The sequence below is a fragment of the Meles meles genome, chromosome 13 (genome assembly GCF_922984935.1).
Source record: "Meles meles chromosome 13, mMelMel3.1 paternal haplotype, whole genome shotgun sequence".
Taxonomy (NCBI): domain Eukaryota; kingdom Metazoa; phylum Chordata; class Mammalia; order Carnivora; family Mustelidae; genus Meles; species Meles meles.
In genome coordinates, this window is record NC_060078.1 from 31,628,774 (window position 1) to 31,651,492 (window position 22,719).

Sequence of the window (22,719 nt, forward strand, 5' to 3'; positions counted from 1 at the left end):
GTGGTGAGGAATTCCCTTCTCCTCCTCAGACTGTTATCTTTCGACTTAGTTACCATGCCATTTTCTTTCACTGTGGCTCATGCTGATCAGAATATTCTATTTTGTTGTGACACATGCTGGTTGATTTCTCATCGGAGAGCATTAGGTTGAGGGCCTCTTGTATTAGAATATCAGGCCACACCTGTGTTAGAATATCTGGGTCTCTTCTGAGATTTTGTTAAAAGTTACCTGTTAGAGTTCACTCTGCCTAGGTGGAAGAAAGCCCAAAACCCTTTGGGCTTTGATTATTTCTTTAACCCATTCTATATCCCTGAAGCTGTGACTTTGAGAGGTCGGTCCCAGTGTTCTCTTTCCCCATTTTGCCCGTTTCTCCCTAGCTCCCTCTGCCACTCACAGAGCAGAAGATGAGGAACCCCCGCCCACTTGCTTCTCTGGAGATTTGGAGGGGTATTAATGAGAATCCTCAGGATTTTGCTGGCTTGCTGGACAATTTTCAGGGCCTCGAAGAGGAATTAGGAACTGTGTTTTGCTCTCTGCTGTGTTTTAGTAACTTGTCTGTCTTTTTCATTGCCAGTATTTGAAGTTTATTGCATTGTATTCTCTCTCTTTTCTTTGGTGGTTGCGATTATAGCTTTCTGCAACTGTTTTTTCCCTACTTTTAGGTACCGGGAGAGGGAGTAGCTGTGAGGTAGGTTCAATGTTTCATCTTAATGCCCAAGTCCCACCCCAAGGGCGTTTTTGCATTGCTATGGTATCGGGGCTCGAGAAAAGGATGGAGTCTGAGATCCCCTAGTCTTTTCTAATACTTAGACTTTTATAAGAGAACTCATTACCTCTGGGGTACTTTGAGTTTCTCTGTTTCTCTCACTCTTCTCAGTCTCTGTCTCCATCTCTTTGTCTGTCTCTTTTTTTTTTTTTTTTTAAGATTTTTATTTATTTATTTGACAGAGAGAGATCACAAGTAGGCAGAGAGGCAGGCAGAGAGAGAGGAGGAAGCAGGCTCCCTGCCGAGCAGAGAGCCCGATGCGGGACTCGATCCCAGGACCCTGAGATCATGACCTGAGCCCAAGGCAGCGGCTTAAACCACTGAGCCACCCAGGCGCCCTCTTTGTCTGTCTCTTGATGAGTTGCTTTCGGTGAAAAAAGTTCGGAGATGGGAACTAAGACAGAGCCACATGGCCAAGCTCTTAAGCTCTTAAGCTCTTTTCAGGTTCTTTGTTCTTCAGTCTAAACCATCTTTCCTGTTACTAACTTCATTTGGCTCTGTTAGTAATGGATAAGAAGTGATTTCATATACTGAAAGAACTTCTGTTTACCTGGGGAACAGTCTTGGCTTGTGCAAAGGCCTCTGGGTCCAAACAGCATCTGAAAGGAAATTCTCCTCTTACTCTCTGACATACTTCTCTTACATTACAGCGAGAGTTTTTCTGAATGTCGGAAGAAGCTGACTAACATTAGTAGTTATTGAAGCTTTCATCTTCTGATTACACAGCTTCCATTTTTCTTTGGGCACAGAGGGTCGAGGCAATGGGAGGTTAATAGCATGTTTAGACACAGAATTTGGGGATTAGAAATAAAAATTAGAAGTAGAATTTAGGTGTTCCTGCTTTTACAGTCAGAAGTACACTGCTGTTTGCCCAACAAATAATGATGTTGACCTGATTAGTTATTGGACTAAAAATAGGGCGTGTGTGCTGGGTGACTAGGGGTTTAGAAATCCTTTTGCGTAGGTCATTACTGAACCTTAGGAAGAGGCTGACATGCTGGAGACTTGGACGTTGCCGGTCCTTTCCTGACTTGCTTCACAGCTCGTTTGGGTCCTCATGTGACAGTCTGACGTTTTGTGCTAGACCACAGGGTGGCTGCTGATTTGCAGAGCTGACCTCCACTATAAGCATTTTCATTTCCTCTGGCAGAAAGTGCAGAGGCTACAAACAGGCGGGCGTCCTGTGCCCAAGTTCAGTGTATTACTTCGTGGGTGATGGGCACGTGTTTGGTGAAAACTTCCTGAATCACAGTATGACTAACTTCTTTCAGCTAATCTTCCATGTAACTCCTGACCGCTGGGATTTTGTAGCCAATGGTGTTTTTGTCCTCTATGGGGGTATTATATGAAATTCCAGAAATCCCCCTCTCTTATCCAACTCATGTTAAGCTTCACCAAATGAACAAATGTAGAAAGTTTTCCTTTTTTAAAAAAAATTTAAATTCAATTAATTAACATAAAATGTATTATTTGTTTCAGGGGTACAGGTCTGTGATTCCTCAGTCTTACACAATTCACAGCACTCCCCATAGCACATACCCTCCCCAGTGTCCATTACCCAACCACCCCATCCCACCCTCCCCACCAACTCCAGCAGCCCTCAGTTTGTTTCCTGAGATTAAGAGTCTCTTGTGGTTTGTCTCCCTCTCTGGTTTCATCTTGTTTCATTTTTCCCTCCCTTCCTCTATGATCCTCGGTCTTGTTTCTCAAATTCCTCATATCAGAGAGATCATATGATAGTTGCCTTTGTCTGATTATTTTGCTTAGCATGATACCCTCTAGTTCCATCCATGTCATTGTAAATGGCAAGATTTTGAGAGTTTTGATGGCTACATAGTATTCCAATGTATATGTGTGTGTGTGTGTGTATATATCTCTCTCTCTCACATCTTCTTTACCCATTCATCTGTTGATGGACATCTAGGCTCTTTCCATAGTTTGGTTATTGTGGACATTGCTGCTGGGGTGCAGGTGCCCCTTTGGATCACTACATTTGTATCTTTAGGGTAAATACCCAGTAGTGCAATTGCTGGGTCATAGGGTAGCTCTATTTTCAACTTTCTGAGGAAACTTCATGCTGTTTTTCAGAGTGGCTGCGCCAGCTTGCATTCCCACCAAAGTGGAGGAGAGTTCCCCTTTCTCCGCATCCTCGCCAGCATCCGTCATTTCCTATCTTGTTAATTTTAGCCATTCTGACTGGTGTGAGGTGGTATCTCACTGTGGTTTTGATTTCTATTTCCCTGATGTCAAGTGATGTGGAGCACTTTTTCATGTGTCTGTTGGCCATCTGGGTGTCTTCTTTGCAGAAATGTCTGTTCATGTCCTCTGCCCATTTCTTGATTGAATTATTCGTTCTTCAGGTGTTGAGTTTGATAAATTCTTTATCGATTTTGGGTACTAGTCCTTTATTTGATATGTCATTGGCAAATATCTTCTCCCATTCTGTGAGTCGTCTTTTGGTTTTATTGACTGTTTTCTTTGGTGTGCAAAGTTTTTTATCTTGATGAAGTCCCAGTAGTTCATTTTTGTCCTTGCTTTCCTTGCCTTTAAGACATGTCTAGCAAGAAGGTGCTGCAGCAAAGTTTTACTTTTTATCAACTGATGCTAATAGATGGCATTGGGTGGATTATTTTAGACTTCTTAGGGCTCAGTTTTCTCACCCGTACAATGAAAAAGTTATCTAAGCTTGTATGAATTTTTAGAGATGAGAAATCTAAGAAAATAGCCACCTAGCTCAGTGCTGTGGCTTTTTTGTTTTTTTTTTTTTTGTTTGTTTGTTTTTTAATTTTTTTTTTTTTTTTTTAAAGATTTAGTTATTCATTTGAGAGAGAAAGAAGAGGTCGGGGAGAGGGGCAGAGGGCAAGAGAGGGAGACCTCCACTGAATTCGGAGCGTGAGGTGGGGCTCGATCTCACAACCCTGAGATCCTGATCTGAGCTGAAATCAAGAGTTGTATGCTTAACCAACTGAGCCACTCTGACTCCTCTGAAATGATTCATTCTTAGATGTCATCAAAAGCTCACCTGATGGGTATGATATGCCTGTGTTGGTCATGGTTTACTGAGTGTCAGATCAGGCTTTGAGAAAGTTAGGTGACGTTCTGTTAGGTGTCAGCCTTTAGGCTAGGTGCTTGGAATATTGTCACGAGTGGATAGGTCCCCACCTTCATGAGTTTATGGTCTCGTGAGGGAAATTGGACACATGACATGACCTTTGAATATTTACGTTTCATCTCTGATAAAGCAATTCACCGATAACAGGGGGCAAAGCCTAGCTTCAGGAAAACATTTTACTTTGTTTAAAAACACGAGGATTTTTGTTTTGATTTCAGGTAAGTGAGATAACCAGCTTTAAGTAGAGGCTTCTGCTTTTCTTTTTCAAAGAGAAACCACAGTTCACTTCGGAATGTCTAAACTTTTCTTCTTGATCTGCTGAGGTATCACGTAGTTTAGTGGACTTTGTGACTGCAGTGTATTCTGCAGTGGGCACTGGGAATATAGATCAAAGTCTGTAATCCTGACACTTTTGGGTGGTGTAAAATGCGCTGTCCTGTCCGCAGCTGGACGAGTAGAGTGTAAACAGCCCATGTGCTGCCGACGTCTGGGGAGCTGGTGCATTTTTCCATACAGTGCAGAGATTCTTATTTCATACGTTTTTACTCTTCTGAACCAAGATTGGGCTTAGCTGATAAAGCCACATTTCCTTCCGGAAGACACAGCAGCGTCCGTTCTGCAGAGTGCATGCCAGACCTGACCTGACCTACTCCTGCATCAGACACCACCAAGATAGGGTGGGACGTGCATGCCGACAGCTGTCCTTCACTGCGCTCCAAGGATGACATCTCTTCTTTATTACAGGTGACCTCTGGGGGGACAGAAAGCATACTGATGGCCTGCAAAGCTTACCGGGACCTGGCCTTTGAGAACGGGATCAAAACTCCAGAAATGTATGTATGCGTGGCTTTGGGATTTATCTGTTTGGAGTACTGCGGTTGGAAACAACCTGACCATCTGTTTTCTCCTTCTCTTCCCTCTTCGTCTGGCAGTTCCAGACCTCTTTCATCCCGTCCCGAACCCTCGACCCTTATCCCCTTACATTCCACAGAATCCTATGTGGATCAGTCAGTTAATTTTAAAGGTCATTCATTTCCCAACCCCCAAGTTTATACATGGTAAATACTGAAAGCAAGAATGAAATCATTTTTCTAAAAGTGACCAAGTAACAGGACTACATCTTTGAATTCTGCAATATTTATTATAAATAATCTGGAGCCTAAGGAAAAACTCTCTACTTCCCTTAAGTTCAGTGCTAGTTACTTAAATATAATAGGCTGTCTCAGGGTGCTTCCTAAGAAAATCAGCCTGCAGGATATTTTCTGGGAGGAGAACTTTTTAAAATCTTTTTGAGATTTATCCGTAATGCCACCCCATGGGTGTAACTTTGATATTTGGCTGCATTTTTTTCTCTAGACTGTCTCTTTGCCCAGAGGGTTTATGCTACATCCTCTGGGTTTCCGTTTCCCCACAAGTATCTGTGACCCAAGGGTTGCACGTGGTCTCATGCTGTGCCTCATCCTCGGCCTGAGAGAATACGTCAGGCTGCCATCTTCTTCCATATGTAAATCTTGGTGCTTGGTACTCAGTAATAGAGTCTTTCCTTCCATAAAGGGAACGATTGATTTTGAGAGTGCAGTAATTGAGAGAAATTGAAAGCAAATACTTAACTGTGACTCAGTCTCCTTTTCAGTGCGGTTTGTCTTTTTTTTTTTTTTTTTTTTTTTTTTTAAGGAGCTCTGTGCCCAGCAAGGGCCTTATACTCAGGACCCCAAGATCAAGAGTCGCAGGCTCTGCTGATCGAGCCACCAGGCACCCCCATTTCAGTGCTGCTGGAAGTGCTGCTTCCAAGTGTGTAGGAGCAGTAGGAATTATAGTTTCTCACAGGCTCATGGGCTCTCAGAGCTGACCTCATAAAAGCAGTCTTGGGTTCTTGCTTGGCCATGTGTCGTGTCGGCGTGACCCCACCCCCCCCCCACGGCTTCTTGGCTTTGGATGGCTGACGTGAGGAAGCTCTGCTGGATGCCGATCTGCTCCAGATTCCCAGGCCCTCGTCTTCTCCCTGTCAGCCCTAATTTATGCTTTGGATTTCCTAAACCATAGGGAGAAGATTTCTATGGAAAATCAGTTGACCTCTTTTTCTTTGTGCTTGAAAGGGTAAAACAGTATAAACACTTGTAAAAATGTGAGGAAGAATAACCAGCTGCTAACTCGGCTCTCTCTTGAGCCCTGTTTCTATCTGAATTTCATTACTCTTCTCTCTCATTTAGTGTGGCCCCCCAAAGTGCCCATGCCGCATTTGACAAAGCCGCCAATTATTTTGGGATGAAGATTATACGGGTTCCGCTGAACAAAATGATGGAGGTGGATGTTCGGGTGAGTTCCCCTGAAGGGCCCGTGTTGTGCCACGGGCTGTGAGGAGCAGGGACACACCCGGCTGACAGACGGTCTCCAGCGTTGTGCGCAGAGAGGCTCCAGTGGCCTCTGACTGTGGGCATCGGGGCTGCCAGGCTGCTGCCGGCTATGGGGACGGAGTGCGGCTCAGTGTTTGCATAAAGTCGTGAGCTCTGAGAAAGCAGGATGATCCAGTCCCTGGGTTGAGACTTGGCAGACCTGGGCTTCAATTCTTTAACTTCACTTTCTCCTCTCTCTAAGATGAGCATGGACTGACTTGGTCCAGGACTCTCTCTGTGGTTTTCAGGAGCCCGAATCCATATCCTCTCCAATAAAATAGGAACTGTATCTTTTCAGAACTAAACTGCCCAGTTTTGTAGCACTAGCATTATTTCTGCCTGCCATCTTTATTGATATGTTGACTGACTAATTAATTGACAGATAAAAATCGTGCATATCTAAGGTGCTCGCTGGATGTTCTGCTGACGCGTGTCCACACAGCCAGCTCCTCACTACAGCCGCACTGTGGAGCGTATCCCATCTCAGATAGTTACCATCATCCTTCTTCTCCCTTGTTTCTGGGTTAGAATACACAGGCCTGCTCTCTGGACCGCTAGCTGGTTTCAGGCACACAGTGCAGTATTGTGCAGCCTGGCCACACAGCTGTCCACGAACGGTCCAGAACGTCTGGACAGGCAACACTGAAACTTGGTGCCCCTCATCCTGCAGCCCCTGGCAGCCGCCATCCTGCTCTCTGCTTCCGAGTTTGCCTGTCATGGGCGCCACGTACGTGAGGTCATGCAGCCTTTGTCTCTCTGTCCCCTGGCGTGCTTCACTCAGCACAGTGTCCTCCAGGTTCATCCATTTCATCACAGATGGCAGGCTTGCTTTTTTGAAGACCCTGTAGTAGTCCTTTAGTCACTGTTTCTATGCTGTGCTGTGTGGAGAACTCTCTAGTGCCTGGGTGCTGTAAGAATTGCATCCGTGTCCTGTGACAGTCCGGGTCGGGGGCGGGGGGGGGGCTGTAGAAACTGTCTGTCCTTGCACAGCGCACAGGTGAGGAAACAGTTTGTATGGAGTTAAGTGGTTTGCCCCAGGGTTCCACACGAGTGAGTGGGGCTGAGACTAGCACAGGCTTCTCTGCCTCTCGGCCCGATGCCCTTTGTCCTGCCAAGTTGTGGTCTCGGACTTTTCCCCAGATGGAGCCCTCTGGCCGTGTTTGCGTGCTGCCACCGTGGTGGGGGGCTGTCCTCTCCCAGGTTGGAGAGGCATAGGAGGTGGGCTAGAGGAGCACAGACCCTGAGCCGGTGGCCTGGAGTGCTCTTGGCAGCAGCACAGAAGAGGGATTCTGACGTGGCTTCTCATTTTCCTTTCAACTTTAAACCTCTATCTAGGCAATGAGGAGAGCCATCTCCAGGAACACGGCCATGCTTGTCTGTTCTACACCCCAGTTTCCTCACGGTATCATTGATCCTGTCCCTGATGTGGCCAAGGTACGTGGGAGAAATGGGCTGCCAGGCACTTGGGCTGAGATTTGAGAACAGAATGTAATGGTGTAGTACTCGGCAGGGAGAAGCAAGTCTCAACTTAGACACGTGCACACATTTCCTGAGCCCTGTAGGAAGCCCTGCTGCTCTGTTCGGAGCCTCAGAAAGTTACTGGCTTCTGCTGTGGGAAGAAGACCATTGAAACTGGATATTCTGGGAGAGAACTGGCATTTCGATTCAGCCAGGAAGATGAGCTGCATTTGGAGTCTGCTGCCCGAGGGTGGCGTCCAGCAGCAGCCCCACCTGTCCCCTTTCCTCCCCATCCAGCAGTTACTACAGCAGGACCTTGCCCCCAGTGTCAGAGGGCTGCTCCTGTCTTGCTTGATTTTAGAGTGAGGTTGAGGCCCTGTGTATTAAAGGATTTTTTAAAGCCTGAAAGACGCGGTATATAGTGGCCTGTGGTCACAGCACACCTTTCCACCTATGTCTTGCAAATTTTTGTTATATGGCTATAATGAAATTCTCTTGTGGTCTTTGTCTTTTGGGACTAGCTGGCTGTCAAATATAAAATACCTCTTCATGTAGACGCTTGTCTGGGGGGCTTCCTCATCGTCTTCATGGAGAAGGCAGGATACCCGCTGGAGCAGCCTTTTGATTTCCGGGTGAAAGGTGTGACCAGCATTTCAGCGGATACCCACAAGGTGAGACAGGGAAGCGACCAAATGCTAATCAAAGTAGGTGGCTGATTATCTCCACTACTGTCAACAAAATAAATTGGTTAAAGCATTAACTTCCACTCAAAATGTAAAATTAAATCTGGCTCTTTGATCTCCCCCGCTTAGCTGGTTCAGGTGACAAAGTACCGTGCTAGAGGTGACTGGTAATCGTGAAAAGGGACCTGTTATCTTTGTGGCATATGGCTAAGAGAAGTTGTGCATCCCCCGGCTGTATGTAGCTGGGACATGCCAGGACAGGGGCCCATAGAACAATGTTCCGAAGCGCTGAGATTCCGTGGGGTGGAGGATAGTGATGAAGCTGATAGTGGAATTCCTGAGAGGATGGACATCGGTGCTGTAGCTCCCACACAGCCGGGGCTGCTGCCTGGAGTGACAGGAGCCAGCTAAGGGAAGCCCTTTGACAAAAGGGAAGAACCGCTTGCTGGAGAAGGTTTGGAAGCCACCCCCGGTGGCCTGGAATGTCGTCTAAGTTGGTCAAGAATGCTCTGAAGCTACGCGCGGTTGTGGGGGAAGTCGAGCAGCCTCAGGACTCACTCGCGGAGCTTGTTTTCATCCCAAGTACAGTGGAGACCTGTGTTTCAAACCCTGCGTGATGCACGTGGATCTCCTGTTGGGACCTGATTTGGGGTGTCCTCAGCCCCGAGGCCACCCCTTGTGCCCGCGTCCTCACCATCTCTCGCCATGTGGGTCAGGGAGCCAAGCCGTGTCCGTGCTGGCTGCGACGGGAGTTCATTGGGAGGGCAGGTTGCTGTAAGGAAACCAAGTAGTAGGTTGTTTTTTTAAAGGGTATTCAGTAGCTTTAAGATTCTAAACACCCTGATGTTCCTAAAAAGGAAGTATAACACTGAGCGAGAGGGATGGGAAGGAGTCAGCCGGGGTTTTAGTTGCTTCATGTGAATTCTACCCTTTTCCCGGTTTCCAGTGGGAGCTTGTCTTTGCTTCTGTCCTGACGCCCTGTGCTGGGGTCCTGTTTACAGAAGAGAAGCCACCTGTTGGGAGGGGTGTTGGGTGGGGGCCCTCGGCCTCTCAGCAGCACCGGCCCTGCGTGCCCTCCACCCTTCATGTCTGAGTGCAAATTCTCCAAGTTCCAGGTGCGGGTGGGCCCTGGAGAAGGGGCGTAGAAGAAGTACGGGAGGAACTCATGGGGCGGGCACTCACCTGTACGCTTCTCCCCCTCAGTATGGCTACGCCCCCAAAGGCTCTTCTGTGCTGCTCTACAGTGACAAGAAGTACAGGAGCCATCAGTTCTTCGTGGCAACAGACTGGCAGGGCGGCATCTACGCGTCCCCGACCATCGCTGGCTCCCGGCCCGGAGGCATTAGCGCGGCCTGTTGGGCTGCCTTGATGCACTTCGGTGAGAGCGGCTATGTTGAGGCCACCAAACAGATCATCAAAACCACTCGCTTCCTCAAGTCAGAGTATGTGTGTTAGATTGGGCTTCTGCTTCGTCTCTTGCTTTGTCTGCTTCTAGGCTCGAGGCATATGCTGGGCCCAGCACCTGTGCCCCCAGCCCAGTCAGCATCCTTAGCGGCCAGGGTTTAGGACAGCAGCTTAGGGGTGGTGCTGGCCTGGGAGGAGGAGAAGCCCCCTGGCACTTCTGGGACTTAGAGGGTCCGATCCAGGCTTCATGTGTAGGCCCTTGTGTCTCAGAGGATATCTTCACGAGTGGCCGCTCTTACCCACTGCCCAGATGCTGTGCGCCGTGAATGCTGCAGACCGCGGTTCTCACACGTGACCGTGCGTCGTCATCATTGGGAGGGCCAGTCACGACACACGTTGCTGGGCACCCCCAGGCTTCTCATTCTGTCCATTTGGAATGGGAGTCTGCAGACCGGCATTTCGGGGATGCTCCCAGTGGATACGGAAGCTGCGGGGCTAGAGTCGCTGGTAGATGAGGCAGAGGGAGTGGGGGAAGGGCGAGCCGGGAAACCCAGGGCGGGGATGAAGCTAGAACGAGGCAGCGCATTTGTCTGACACACCTGTTCCTGTATATCCGCACCCCCCCCATCCCTGTGGCTCACCCACCCTGGAGATGCTTTTTCAGAATCTGGAGGGTGAGTGAAAGCGGCCAGGAGGCATGTCTCATTTGAACAAAACCTGCATATACACAGCCAATACACCCATCTATTTGTGAACTGCTCTGCCATTTCTTGCTTTAGGGATTACATACATGACTTTTTAAATTGCAGACACGGAGGAGTTATTTTCCAGGATTATTTTCTTAAGTGTGTCTTTTATACATCGTACGCCCCTGGGCACGCCGTAATTTGGGAGTTGGGCAGACAGGGTAGGAGCCAGTGACTCTGACTCATCTGAGCTCAGTGGGGTTTGGGCCTTTGAATGTTTGTAATGTTTGGGAACCACTGATTTCAGTCTTGCCACCTGATTTTAGAAGGTGAGCGAGCTGAAGCCCTAAAAGATGAGACTGTGTTATAGGGGAGATGTTGCATGATGAAAGAGATGATGGCCCAAGCAGTATATGTGGCTGAAATTTCCTTTCTGTTCCTTTTTTTGTTTGTTTAAGACTGGAAAATGTCAAAGGCATCTTTGTTTTTGGGAATCCCCAGTTGTCAGTCATTGCTCTGGGCTCCCGAGATTTTGACATCTACCGGCTATTCAACCTGATGACTGCTAAGGGCTGGAACCTGAACCAGCTGCAGTTCCCACCCAGGTAAGCCCCGGGGAGCTTCCCGCCTTCGCTGTGCTCTGTGACTTCCCAGCAGCTTGGGTAGCGGAGTCACCCGAAGCCTAGAGACTGGCAGTGAGGCCAGTGCCCTGGGGCCGACGGACTATCTGTGTAATTTCATCTCACCACCTGGCATTACTCAAACTCTGGGGACCATTGGTCAGTCAGGAACCCCCTCTACAGCAGACCCTACCCTCTTCCTGGGCTGTGTACTCTGTGCCCCATCTCGTAACCACCATCAGATTGTCCTTGGACGCACTCATGACCTGAGTCATGCTTAGCTCAGAACCTTCCACAGGCTTCTCATCGTTCAGGCCCACTGCCCTGTCCTATAATATACTTCTGTCATCTCATCCCCCATGATGCCTATAACTAAACACTGCTCCCCGAGGGCAGAACCCCCCCACCCCCAGGTGTCCTCGGTGCACCCTGATCCTTTCACCTGGTGGTGCCCTGCCAGTCTCACCTGGACTCAGCTTCTTCCTCTTCACGATCCCTCTGGACCTCAGTCTCCCTCCAGGGGGTGTGAGCATTTCTTCTGTGCTTTGAAGTCCATCAAGACCCCTGTGGCCGTGAGCTTGAGGGGAGTTATCATCTGCGAGGAGAGCATCCCCTTGGTGGCCCCGTGGCTCAAGGCATAGCAGTTGGCAGTTTCTGAGGGGAGAGGTGGGACAGAACAGGCAGCCTGGACTCCCTTTTGTTAGGATGTTGCTGCTCACGTGGAGGCGTGACACCCTTGTGCTGGCCCAGGCTTGACAGCCCGTGTATTTGAGAGCCCCAAGTCCCAGGACTGGGAACACTTGTCACAAATAACATGAAGAAGCGAGTGACGAATTCCAGTCTGTGGGGCTGCCTTATTTTAGAACTTGGTTTTCTTTCCCCAAGGTTCATTTCCGCCTGTCTCTCTCTTCTCCCACAGTATTCATTTCTGCATCACGCTAGTACACACCCGGAAGCGTGTAGCCGTACAGTTCCTAAGGGACATCCGGGAGTCTGTCACTCAAATCATGAAGAATCCTAAAGCAAAGACCACAGGAATGGTAGGGACGCTGGGGACTTTTATCTTCCTGTGGAAGTTTAGGTGTCATGGGGGGTTTGGAAGAACCAGGTGACCTCAAGTCTCTTCCTGCCTCTGTTCTTTCTCTTTATCCCTTGGAGCTCATGACCTCTGCCTCACCTGTTTCCAGGCTGTTTGGTCTCAAGTGAGGCATGCTGTAGATAACGCACCTTGTATATTTGAATGTGTCCTACAGAGGCAGGTGGTGGTCGTGTCCCTTTGAATGGAAAATTTTGACACAGGAAAGACAATAAGCGTGTTTTCTCTGGAATTTTCTTTGACAAATCCCATGGGTCATTTCCTTTGGGCAGAAAGGCAGACCAGCAAGTACCTGTGAAGAGCTGCCTGGGTGGGCGTGGAGCCAGGGTGGGATGCAGACGTGGAAGGTGGGGAATGGGAGGGAATCGGAGCCGCAGCTTCGTCTCCACCCCCCATATGCTATCACCACTAACACTCTGACTGGATTTGTAGGGTGCGATCTACGGCATGGCCCAGACGACCGTTGACAGGAACCTGGTCGCAGAATTGTCCTCAGTCTTCTTGGACAGCCTTTTCAGCACTGACACTGTAACTCAGAGCAGCCAGATGAATGGTTCTCCGAAGCCGCGCTGAGCCTGGACCCTCTGGCCCCGAGGGGCTCCTGGCCTCCAGACGGTGCTCGGGGTGTGGAATGGGCCCTGCGCAGGGTCAGCATCTGGTCTTGCTCCATGGAGCACGACGAGACAGACCGCGAGATGGCTCGATCCTTGGGATTCTTGTTCTTCCTGCCGTCATCCTCCTGTGGTCTTTATGTGGAGACCCTGAAGGAGTCTATTACATAATTATTTTGCCCTTGTTCTCAGATGTTGCCCTAGGAATTGTTTTAGCCATTTCCCTCTCTAACCTTCTAGCTTTTGACTTCACTTAATCATTGTGCAGCGGCTCTGACCTGAGTCCTTACAGAGGCTGGGGCGGTTTACGTGATAAAGCAGCTTCTCTGTTCTCTCAGGCAGGCTGGCGAGGCAGATCGGAAGATGTGTTCCCGGGTGGGAGTTATGTGCCCTCTAAGCGTGAGGCCTTCTCCGCCTCCTCTCTGCGTAGTGAGTTGTCTGTCTCGTAGAGTCACTGGTAGTGCGGCTCAGTTTCTTTTCCTAGGACACAGATGGATAGGCCATGGCTTCTGTTTTGTGGGATTAGAGTGGCGGAGCTTATCTGCTCAGTCTGTCAAGGCAGGCTGTGGAGTGGCCTTCTGCTCTCCCCATTTGATACTTGGTGGCCCCATCTATGGAGATTTGTGCTTGAAATTGGGCTCCCATTGGTTTGTTGTTGCTGCCCTGGATTAGGAAGAGATCGGGGTTTCCAGAGAGGCCAGGCTTTTCTGGCCCTGGCGCTGCCTGTCTGCACAGGCAGTGTTCAGAGCACACCTGGAACCTCTCCTGGGCTGCTAAGGATCGGAAACCAGAGCCTTTTCTCAGGTTCTCTGTCACATTCAAATACATGTCCCAGAGTTGGTGGTGGTCCTCCCTTCCCCTGCTGCTGTACGCCATCTCGTCTGCGAGTATGTTTGCTTGAAGGAACAGCTCAGAGCACCTTCACAAGTTGCCTTGACCTACCCTAGATGGGTGCAAGGAAGCATGAGAGAGCCTCCAAGGCAAGGAAATTTCTCCCCATTCGTGTGTCCCTCCTGCCTCTTTCTGTTCTCTTTGGCTCCCAAGGTACTATGGCAGTTTAGCCTCAGGTACTGGACACTTCTCAGCCCCGGCTAACTCTGAACTAGGGAAGCATGATGGCAACTCTCAGTTGGGGTCTGGGGCCTGGGATTCCTTCCTAAGACTAGTTGCTCAGGGTGGTGCAGGGACAGGACCAAACCCTGCGCCCGCTCCCTGTCCTCTTCACCCCTGCAGAGGGCCCTGACCTAGGTGGAGCCAGAGTCTTCCTCTGAAGACAACCTACCATGTGCCTTTTTCCTCAGCACTGAGCGGCAAGGGGCTACTCCTGACCCAGGCCGTAGGGGAAATGGGTCAATCTTCGAGCTTTTATTTGGGTGGGGGAGGACTTCAGGATAAAGTCAGGAGAAAATGTCCTCTGTTTATTCCCCTTCTCAGGGACCCCTGTACCATTCAGCCTCTGCAGGCTGCTGCCCTCTGGCCGCCCTCACTGGGAATGTTGGCCTGGAGAGCCAGGATGATCAGGCCTTCCCCGGGGCTCCATAGCACACGTGTCTGAAGTAGCCTTTGGCACTGCGCTTCCGCCACAGTAGCTGTGACTAGCTGGCCGTGTCATTGCCGGGCTGCAGTGTGTGTGTGCCTCCTGTGCCTTGTGGGTTCCAGGAGCGGGTGTGTGTGTGTGTGTGTGTGTGTGTGTGTGTGTGTGTGTCCGTGCACGCGCATTAGAGGGAGAGGCTAAGATCTTTTGGACATGGTAGCCGAGTTCCTTCCCGTCGTTGAACTGCGGGGCACCTCCCTAGAGTTGCTGTGGCGGGAGCCGTGCACCAGTGCTCCTGGGTCTGTGGCGCGTTCGTGGTGTCGGAGGAGGACCCGGGACCCAGAACCACCCTGGCACCACTCTGGTTTTTCGGCGGCGAAAATGGAGAAGCCTGTGCCGGATAGAGCGATGGGCGTGCTGTTGCTTCTGGTGTCTTGGTGTCTACGGGCCCTTCCTCTGCTGTGACGGCACTGCTGCCCCGGAGGCAGTGGTGTTTTTTCAAAGGGACCTACAGTAGCCACTTTATATCACGAGCCTTAGTTTGACTGACACTTGCGAGCTTTCCATTCTATGCATACCTGCGCGCCTAGAGCACCTAGTCTGGCGGAGGCCGGCAGAATGTCTTCAGATGTGTTGCTAGCAGATGTCATGTTGGCCTCTGCAGAAACGGTAGTGTCTGGGTTCTATACGGAGGGAGCAGTCGCCAGACTCTATACTGCCATGTCACTTTTAATATTACTGGTTTTATACTTGCAAAATGGTACTTGCCTCTTTTAAATCTTTTCTGTATTTAACCTCCTTCTTCCCAGCTCAGTGCTCCCTTCCTGATTGCAGCAATAATATCTTAAAGAGCAATTCAGTAATTAAATGGCGGAAATCATCAACGATGTGGTTGCATTCCTTTGCTTCTGGAGGGGCAGGTGGGAGATCCCCGGTGGGGTGGTGGCCGCGGGAGACCTGGCTGCTGGTGGGAGCTCGCCCCCTTGTGGTGAAATGGTTGTGTGTGGCCACGCAGATTTAGGGTGGTGGCTTCACCAGGAAGGTCTGGAGCTCAGGCCTGTAGTTCCCCAGGTTCCGGGCCCGCCTTGGGTTTTCTGTCCTCTTCACCATCTACTTCTGCCTATACCTTAATGATGGATGGAGCTTCCCGGGGTGGGAAGCCCTGCATCTGGTTTGGGAGCCGATGGAACCCCTCAGAATATATCTGCACATGTAACCGCTGGGCGTCTTGTTCCATTACAAGTAAGAAGTGAGAAGTCCTTTCACAGGTCCTAGAGCCTGTCAATTGGTAACCAGCGTTTCAGCCCATTGGACTTCGTCAGAATCAAGCCAAGAAATGCCTGTCTTTGCTAGTTTTCTGCTAAATGACTTGGTTTCTTGAGCACCTGCTTGCTTTGGGGTTAGTCCTAGAGGATGAGGCCTGCCCCCCCCCCCCAATCCAAGAATTGGTGTTTGGATGCTTATACCTGCTACTTAGCCTTCTCTGAGGGTTCTTGGTAGCAATGAGCCACCTGTAGCCAGACCCAGCAGTGGAGACGTCATTACGTCTCCTCAGAGGCCTGACTTGATAGCCACCAACTACAGCCTGGGTCTGAGCCTCTTCTCAAGTTGGGAGTCTTAATTGCTATTCTTTTCCTTGGGCTTTTTTTTTCCCCCTCATCTCTTCTTAACATCTTCCCCTGTAACTTCAGTTATTTGCACGAATTGTAGAATAAACATTTGTTTCTGAAAAATTATCATTTATGTCTTTGTCCCGCAGCAAAGTCTTTCACAGAACTGTAGTGTCCTCTAGGTTGCATCTTTCAGCCCCTGATCCCTGGGTGAGCAGAGGCAGGAAGGTGACATAACACATGCTTCATACCTTCGTGTCTGGGGGCTTCTGTCCCCTAAGCCACAGTCATCAGATCGAAACACACTTAAGAAAAGGGAAGTCAGAAGTGGAGCAGATGGGGGACCACCATCAGAATAAGTTTTCTGAGAACCTGCCGTTCATGTAGGTGTTGTCAATCCTCAGATCCTGCCGGTACCTCTCACAACAAAATGCTTCTTTCTCAGACACCGACCTCTGCCTATTTTCTGGCCCTGGTTATGGGACCAACTCATCCAGGGTGACTGGGTTGTGATTGCTAAATGTCTGCTCCAAGGAATCCTGGCATTTGCAAGTCAGCTTAGAATGCAGAAGCTGCCTGCATCCAGCTAGGGGATCTTAGATGAGAACCCATCAGGAGAAGGGCTTCCCACAGTCCTATGTCATGGCGTACACGGACTGCTATGTGCATCACGTGCACGGGGGGGGGGGGGGGGAGAAGATGGAGCTCTGTGCCTCACCCCCTCTCCCAGTCACAGCGCATTAGTGGGAACACTATCCTAGAGTCACTAGGTTGGAGGACTTATCTGTAGGGATCCAGTCCTTAACTGCTTGGATGGAAAGTAGCCCAGCACCTCCTAAGCTAGAATTTCCGCCCTCTCCCTCACACAGTAAAAGTGCACAAGCCTCGAGACGGGCTGAGTCTCTAAGAAACTGCAAGACCCTCCCAGGATTAGCAGTCTCCCCGCCCTGGGACGCTGTAGGCCGGTATGCGACAACAGCCACGGACTGCTTTCCTCGTCCCAGATGCCACCACGCGCAAGTACAGGTGTCCTGCATACCTTTACGTGTTACTCATGGTACCCCTTTGGCCACCCCTACCTCAAGAGTCCCTTTCAGGTTTTCAAGGCACAAGTCAGTGAAGCCTTCAGACTCACTCTTGTCAATCACTTGATGTTCCCTTAACTCATTTCTTTACCCTTGCCTCTAGTGTTGACTTCATCCATCCTGCCTCGTGGTAGTGAACTGCTTCCTGCTTAATTCTGCTACATGAAGACAGTGGTCTGGTCTCCTGACCCCAGGGCCTTGAACAGGGCTTCCCACAGAGTGCTTATTTAAATGCCTGTTGACTCCGGTTTGGACTGACCTGTAGAAAGGAAATTTCTAGAGTCTGAGACCGTGTGAAACACTAGTTTTATTTGAGACATAAAAGCACAGGTGTTTGTGTTACATACGATGAGGTTGACTTTAGGGTCCTGGTTTCTGAGATTAAGACTTGGTACCTCTTTGTCACAGCCTCCTGGGAAATGAATTAGAAAGGGAGCAGGACGCAGCCTGGCAAAAAGACCAATACTGTTGCCGGGAAGTCTTCCAGAGAGGGAAGATCAGACTCAATTAGTGTACGTGTAACAGAGCGTCAAGGATAAAGAGGGGTTTGGGGAAGAAAGGTCAGCGGTGATGCCGGCATCTCCTTCCATAGCAAGGACTCTCTCCCCTAGCTGGTGGCTGCACAGTCCACTTGGCCCTTCTGGCTGCAGCACATCTTGGCTTCCCGGATCCCCCACTGGATTCCTGATTCAGTCACCCTCTTCCCCTGAAGAATTCACAGAGGAAGGGCAGGGCCTAGGTCATGGACACTGCTACTTGTTCGATGAAGCTGGCCAGGTTTATGTCCCGTTCCGAAAGGCCGGCACACTCATGGGTGCTCAAGGTGATGTGGACCTGGAACAAAACCAGAGGTTCGGTCCCAGAGCGGGAGAGGGTCAGGGCCATGTGGCTCGGTGACACGGAGCGCTCCAGGGTGGTAGCTGGTCACCATGCTCTCACCCGGGGACAGCCTTCCTGTCTCCAGCAACACTGCCAACCCTCCCGCCGTGGCTCATGGCAGGGGTCTCATGACCGCCCTACGATGGCCTGCGGTCCGACCTGTCTGCTGTGTGCGTGTGTTCTCAGCTCCGGTGACTACTTTTTCATCCCTCCACACCACACCTCCAGGAGGATTTGGGCCATAGAGCTATGAGCCATGAATACGGCCAGTGCCTGCGGTTCTGTGGTTCAGCCTTCCTAATGTCGACTGTCCGCCTTAACCGCATGTTCGCTCACGGGTGTTTTAATTTGCACTTTTCTAGTTTGTAGCGAGCCTGACTACCGCAGGGGTGACGGTGCTGATTCTAGGTGGGGAGGCCCCTAGGGAAGGCCAGGGAAGGGCCTTCAGAGCTTGGCCAGCCCAGCACAGCAGGCACGCCTCACTCACCTTGTTGTACACGTTAAACCATTCGGGGTGGTGGTCCAGTTTCTCGGCCTGCAGGGCTACTCTCGTCATGAAGCCAAAAGCCTGCGAAGTGAAGTAAGACCCAGGTGAGCGCTCTGAGGGAGAGGGCTGCTCGAGGAGTTCCAGGTGTGGAGACCCCAAGACCCATCACCCCTTCTCCTGTCCCCAAGGAGCACACTCCAGCCCGATGTGGGTAGTGGCCAAGGGACTTAGGTAGCAAGGCCCTCAAGGGAGAGAACAAGTTTTGGAGTGTAAGAAACTCTGTCCCACCCGGCGACATACCCGATTGAAGTCTTTGAAATGGAACTGCTTGAAGATGGCATCTCGGCCTTCCAGCTCATTCCACCCCACAGCCCTCAGGTTTGGCAGCAGCTGGTCCCGCTCCTCAGCACTCAGCCTGTGCGCTTTGCCGGCCTAGGACAGGAAATCAGCAGAGGCCCACGGGCATTTCTCCCTAGGACCCAGGAGAGGGCCCCGGTCATGAGGGGACACTGGCCGGCCTCCAAAGGGGCTCTGGTGGCATGGTCTAAAGCAAATGGACAGGGAGCCATTCAGGAGGCACCCTGCCCTGGGGGTGGGGCCCTGGCTCACGCACTGATAGGTTCTTAGATTGACACTTTGCTCAGAGAACAGAAAATATTGAGCTGTGACGCAAGTCACTGGGACTGAGCAGCACTCCCCCCGCCCACCCTTGTCCCCAAAGCCTGACAGAGCTGCCCCCCCCACCATAGGTCTTTTAAGTTAATGAGGGACTAAAAGTAAAATCAAGCCCAGATGCGAATGTGTTACTACACAACTTTGCAGAAAAAGACTACCCATGACTGTCCAACCTTCCTTTCTCTGTTACGGACTGTATCCAGTTCACCCCCACGCCCGCACAAGGAAACTGAGGCCTAGAAAGGGAACATGACCACAGTTCTCCTCCCCCGCTTCCCCCTCCTTCCTCAGAGCACAGACATTGTTCTCAAAGGGGTGTGAATCTGCGTCCTGGGCCCAGGGAAAAGGAGCAAGTGCTTATAACACCTTCCAGGCGATTCTACCAGAACTGATCCCCACTGGCACTACCTCCCACTGGGTATTCATCACGCTGCCACCACGCAGCCCCTGAGTACCAGCTGCTAGGCCTGGGGGTTTCGGAGTCCCACTTTGTCTACTCCACCAGCCTGGGAAGCCTGAGCCACAGAGCTCAGGCCAAAGTGGAAGTAACTTGGCCAAGGGCGAATGGCAAACCTAGCCCCTCGGCCTATTTGCCTATTGTGCAAAGTGCCCTCCAGGCAGCCCGAGCTGGCACAGTTCAGGGACTGAGTGGAACCTTCAGAGACAGACGGAAGCAAAGGCCGGTTCCATCCTCTGGGGGGATGGATCCAGGCCTAGACCCAGAAGAGATCCCAGAACTGTGACTTCTCCAACAGAAACTCTATAGAGTGTTGAAGGAAAAATGAACTAGTAAGATCTGGGGAGAGAATGTGAGGGAGGCTAATTCAGCTTCACGAGGCAGTCCGCAGCCTGGCAGCCATGAGGGCGTTGGCAGGACTGGGTCAAGCCCCAGTTCTGGTGTTGTCCAGCAGGATGATCACCTCCCTTGGCTTGAAAGGTAGAAGGGGCCCACAACTTCCATTTCAGATCTGCAAGAGGAGCCTATGAGACCTATCAGTAAGCCCACCCTTATTAAGGGCCTGCCATCTGCATTTGTAAAGGGCTTGTTAGGCCTTGGGGTGTGGGGTCTGGTGTGGGGGTCGCACTAGAGAAGCAGTACAGCCTCCTCTAAGTCAATCTTTCCTTCCCTTCTGAAAACACTTGTTTTCTCCAGGCTGATCTGGCTTGGTCCAGTTCCTCAGCTCTGAGAGCTCTGCATCCTGCCCCAACCCCTGCTCCATTCCAGAGCCGGCCCTTTCTCTGGGGCTGATAAGCCTGGTCACGTATCCAGGCAACCGGATGAATGATGTCAGCCCAGGGATCAGAACCCACTGCTTCGCTCTCTGGCCCAGAAAGAAGTAGGGGGATACAGGGAGCTCCTAGGAGGCACCCCGTGCCCCTTAGTGTCTTCTGGGATCCCCCAAGTTTCACAGCCTGGGGCTGAAAGGACAAGCCCCTCTGAGAGCTGGGGTCAGACGGGGGAAGGGGCACTGTTTGCTTAGTAGATCACAGGCCAGGCCTGGCCGAGCCTTCTAGGGGAGTGTGCGCTCCGGTTACTGATTACCAGCCCTGCCCTGCACATCTGGGGCCTCAGAACACCACACAAGCGGCCTCACTCCCCCCTCCTCTCCCTCCAAGCCACTGCTTTCCAAGTGCCTTCTCCGCTGTCACCGCAGTCCCTACTGCTCCTCCGGCTTTGGGATCAGAAAGGGGCTGTTTAGTAAAGCTCCAGGGTCTACACACTTCTCCCCAGCCAGGGCTCCCCTTTACTGCCAGAGGGTGGAGGTGATGAAGCAGGGCTGACCACAGGGCCCAGGCCCTCCTGGGGGAACACCCAGCCTGGAAGAGGGCTGATCCTGAGCAATCGGTCCCCACTACTGGGCGCAGGCCTCAAGCGAGGCACCAGGGCCTGGCTACGAGGCCAAGCGGGCAGCGCCGGGTGTGCAGAGGGCCTGGCCGGACCCTGCCGGAAGTGCAAGCCAGAATGGCGGTAAACAGACTCCTAGAGGAACACAGAACCAGTCTCCCTCCTACTCACGCTCAGACACACGGACGCCACCCGCCCCCGCAATGTGGACAAGAACCCGCCACTGAGAGGGGGCGGTATCTACAGGCTCACCAGCTGCCTCCCCCACCCCTGCCCTGGGCCCACCAACCAGGCCCTGCGAGGCGCCCGGGGAACAAGGGCCTGGGGGCAGGGCCGGGCCTCTGCCGCGCCACCGCCCCTCTCCCGCCTCAGCTCACCTAGCGCGCCACAGGGGGTGCGGGTGACAGCAGGGCGGAGACCCCGGCTCTCCAAGCCTAGCCCCGGCTCTCCAAGTCTAGCAAGCGGCCGGCGGGCGGGGCGGGGGGGGGGCTTGCAAGGACCGTTCCCCACCCTCGCCGCCGCCGAGATCTGCCCCTTCCTCTCCTCCGCCCTCCAGCGCGCCGGGGCCCCGCGGGCGGCGGCGCGCGACCCCCTCACCATGGCGGGCGCGGCGCAGGTGCTGACGGGGCGCAGGTGCGGACCCGGCGCAGGTGCGGACGCGGGCGCAGGTGCGGACGCGAGCGAGCAGCAGGTGGCGGCGGCGCGGGCGGACTGCACCCGGCGTTCGGGGACGCAGGCGGGGAGGGGCCGAAAGGACCCGCCCACCGGTAATAGTTAACTCCGCTGCGACGCGCGCACTCGGCCTCTGCCCCCTTCCAGCACCTTCTTCCGGGCTCCTGTTACCCGGAGCTCAGGGGCTGAGAACTACAGGCTCCAGGGGCAGACTTATGCGTTTGAATCGCTCTCTGCCGCTTACCAGCCGTGTCACTCTGGACGCGAGATTATGCTTTTCTTTTTTAAAGGCAACAGATGGAGGTATTGGCCTAGAAGAAACCGCACAGAACTAAAATGTACTGTATGATGCGATTTGACGTCTGTTAGCTCTCCTGCGAGCATCACTACAGTCACGCTCATAAACTTATCATAGCCGGCGTCCCTACAAGTCTCCTTCTTTCTCTGACAACCACTCATCCGCTTCCGGGCACAATCTGTTAGGTTGTATTTCCTAGAATTTTATGTAAATGCAGAGCATGCAGTGTACGCTCTTGTGTCTGGCTTCTTTAGGCTCAGCGTTGTCACTTTGCGGTTCGCCCCTGTGGCTGCGTTTATCAATAGTGTCCTCCTTTCTATGGCTAAGTAAAATTTATTTTGTAGTGTTACATTGTATGGCTATACCACAATTTGTTGATCTGTTCACTTGTTGATAGGCATTTAGATTGTTTGCAGTTTTTCACTATTATAAATAAAGATGCTGTGTGCTTTCCCATCCAAGTCAACTTAGATATCTGCTTTCATTTCTCCTGGGTAAAGGTCTAGGAGTGGAATGGCTACCTCATGCGGCACATGTGTGTTTATAACTTGTTAGGAAACTGCCAGACGCTTCCCAAAGTAGTTGTACTATTTTAGGTGCCCGCCAGCAATGTATGAGAGTTCCAGTTTCCCTACATCCTCAAAGATGCACCAATATTTGCTACGGTCAATCTTTTCCATTTCAGCCATTCTCACTGGTGTGTAGCGGTATCTCATTGTGGTTTTCCTTTGAGTTTCCTTAATGGCTAATGATATTGAACACTTTTTCAGGTGTTTATTTTCACTGGTAAATCTGATAATTGCC

General features: G+C 51.3%; 2 protein-coding genes across 8 annotated transcripts in view; one reads left to right on the forward strand and one right to left on the reverse strand.

The window, feature by feature from the left end:
• SGPL1 (sphingosine-1-phosphate lyase 1) overlaps window positions 1-15,247 on the forward strand; it is a 53,173-nt gene extending 37,926 nt beyond the window's left edge. For all 5 annotated transcript variants that reach the window (XM_046026760.1, XM_046026765.1, XM_046026762.1 and 2 more), the window contains exons 8-15: window positions 4,623-4,711; window positions 6,089-6,194; window positions 7,607-7,705; window positions 8,251-8,400; window positions 9,616-9,854; window positions 10,961-11,107; window positions 12,042-12,162; window positions 12,651-15,247. In XM_046026760.1, coding sequence (XP_045882716.1) covers window positions 4,623-4,711; window positions 6,089-6,194; window positions 7,607-7,705; window positions 8,251-8,400; window positions 9,616-9,854; window positions 10,961-11,107; window positions 12,042-12,162; window positions 12,651-12,791 — 1,092 coding nt within the window. In that variant the 3' untranslated portion in view covers window positions 12,792-15,247. The remainder of the gene's footprint in view (window positions 1-4,622; window positions 4,712-6,088; window positions 6,195-7,606; window positions 7,706-8,250; window positions 8,401-9,615; window positions 9,855-10,960; window positions 11,108-12,041; window positions 12,163-12,650) is intronic.
• A 2,100-nt stretch (window positions 15,248-17,347) lies between these two features.
• PCBD1 (pterin-4 alpha-carbinolamine dehydratase 1) lies at window positions 17,348-21,712 on the reverse strand. Of its 3 annotated transcripts, none has more exons than XM_046027956.1 (4): window positions 21,543-21,712; window positions 18,725-18,856; window positions 18,425-18,505; window positions 17,348-17,892 (listed from the first exon to the last, which is right to left on the reverse strand). In XM_046027956.1, exons 1-4 carry the CDS (start codon window positions 21,543-21,545, stop codon window positions 17,794-17,796), a joined length of 315 nt encoding a protein of 104 aa, XP_045883912.1. In that variant the 5' UTR covers window positions 21,546-21,712; the 3' UTR covers window positions 17,348-17,793. The 3 variants fall into 3 exon arrangements, with proteins under 3 accessions (XP_045883912.1, XP_045883913.1, XP_045883915.1); XM_046027957.1 differs by having other exon boundaries at window positions 18,725-18,896; window positions 21,543-21,686; XM_046027959.1 differs by lacking the exon at window positions 21,543-21,712 and adding an exon at window positions 21,323-21,467.
• Window positions 21,713-22,719: the final 1,007 nt, after the last annotated feature.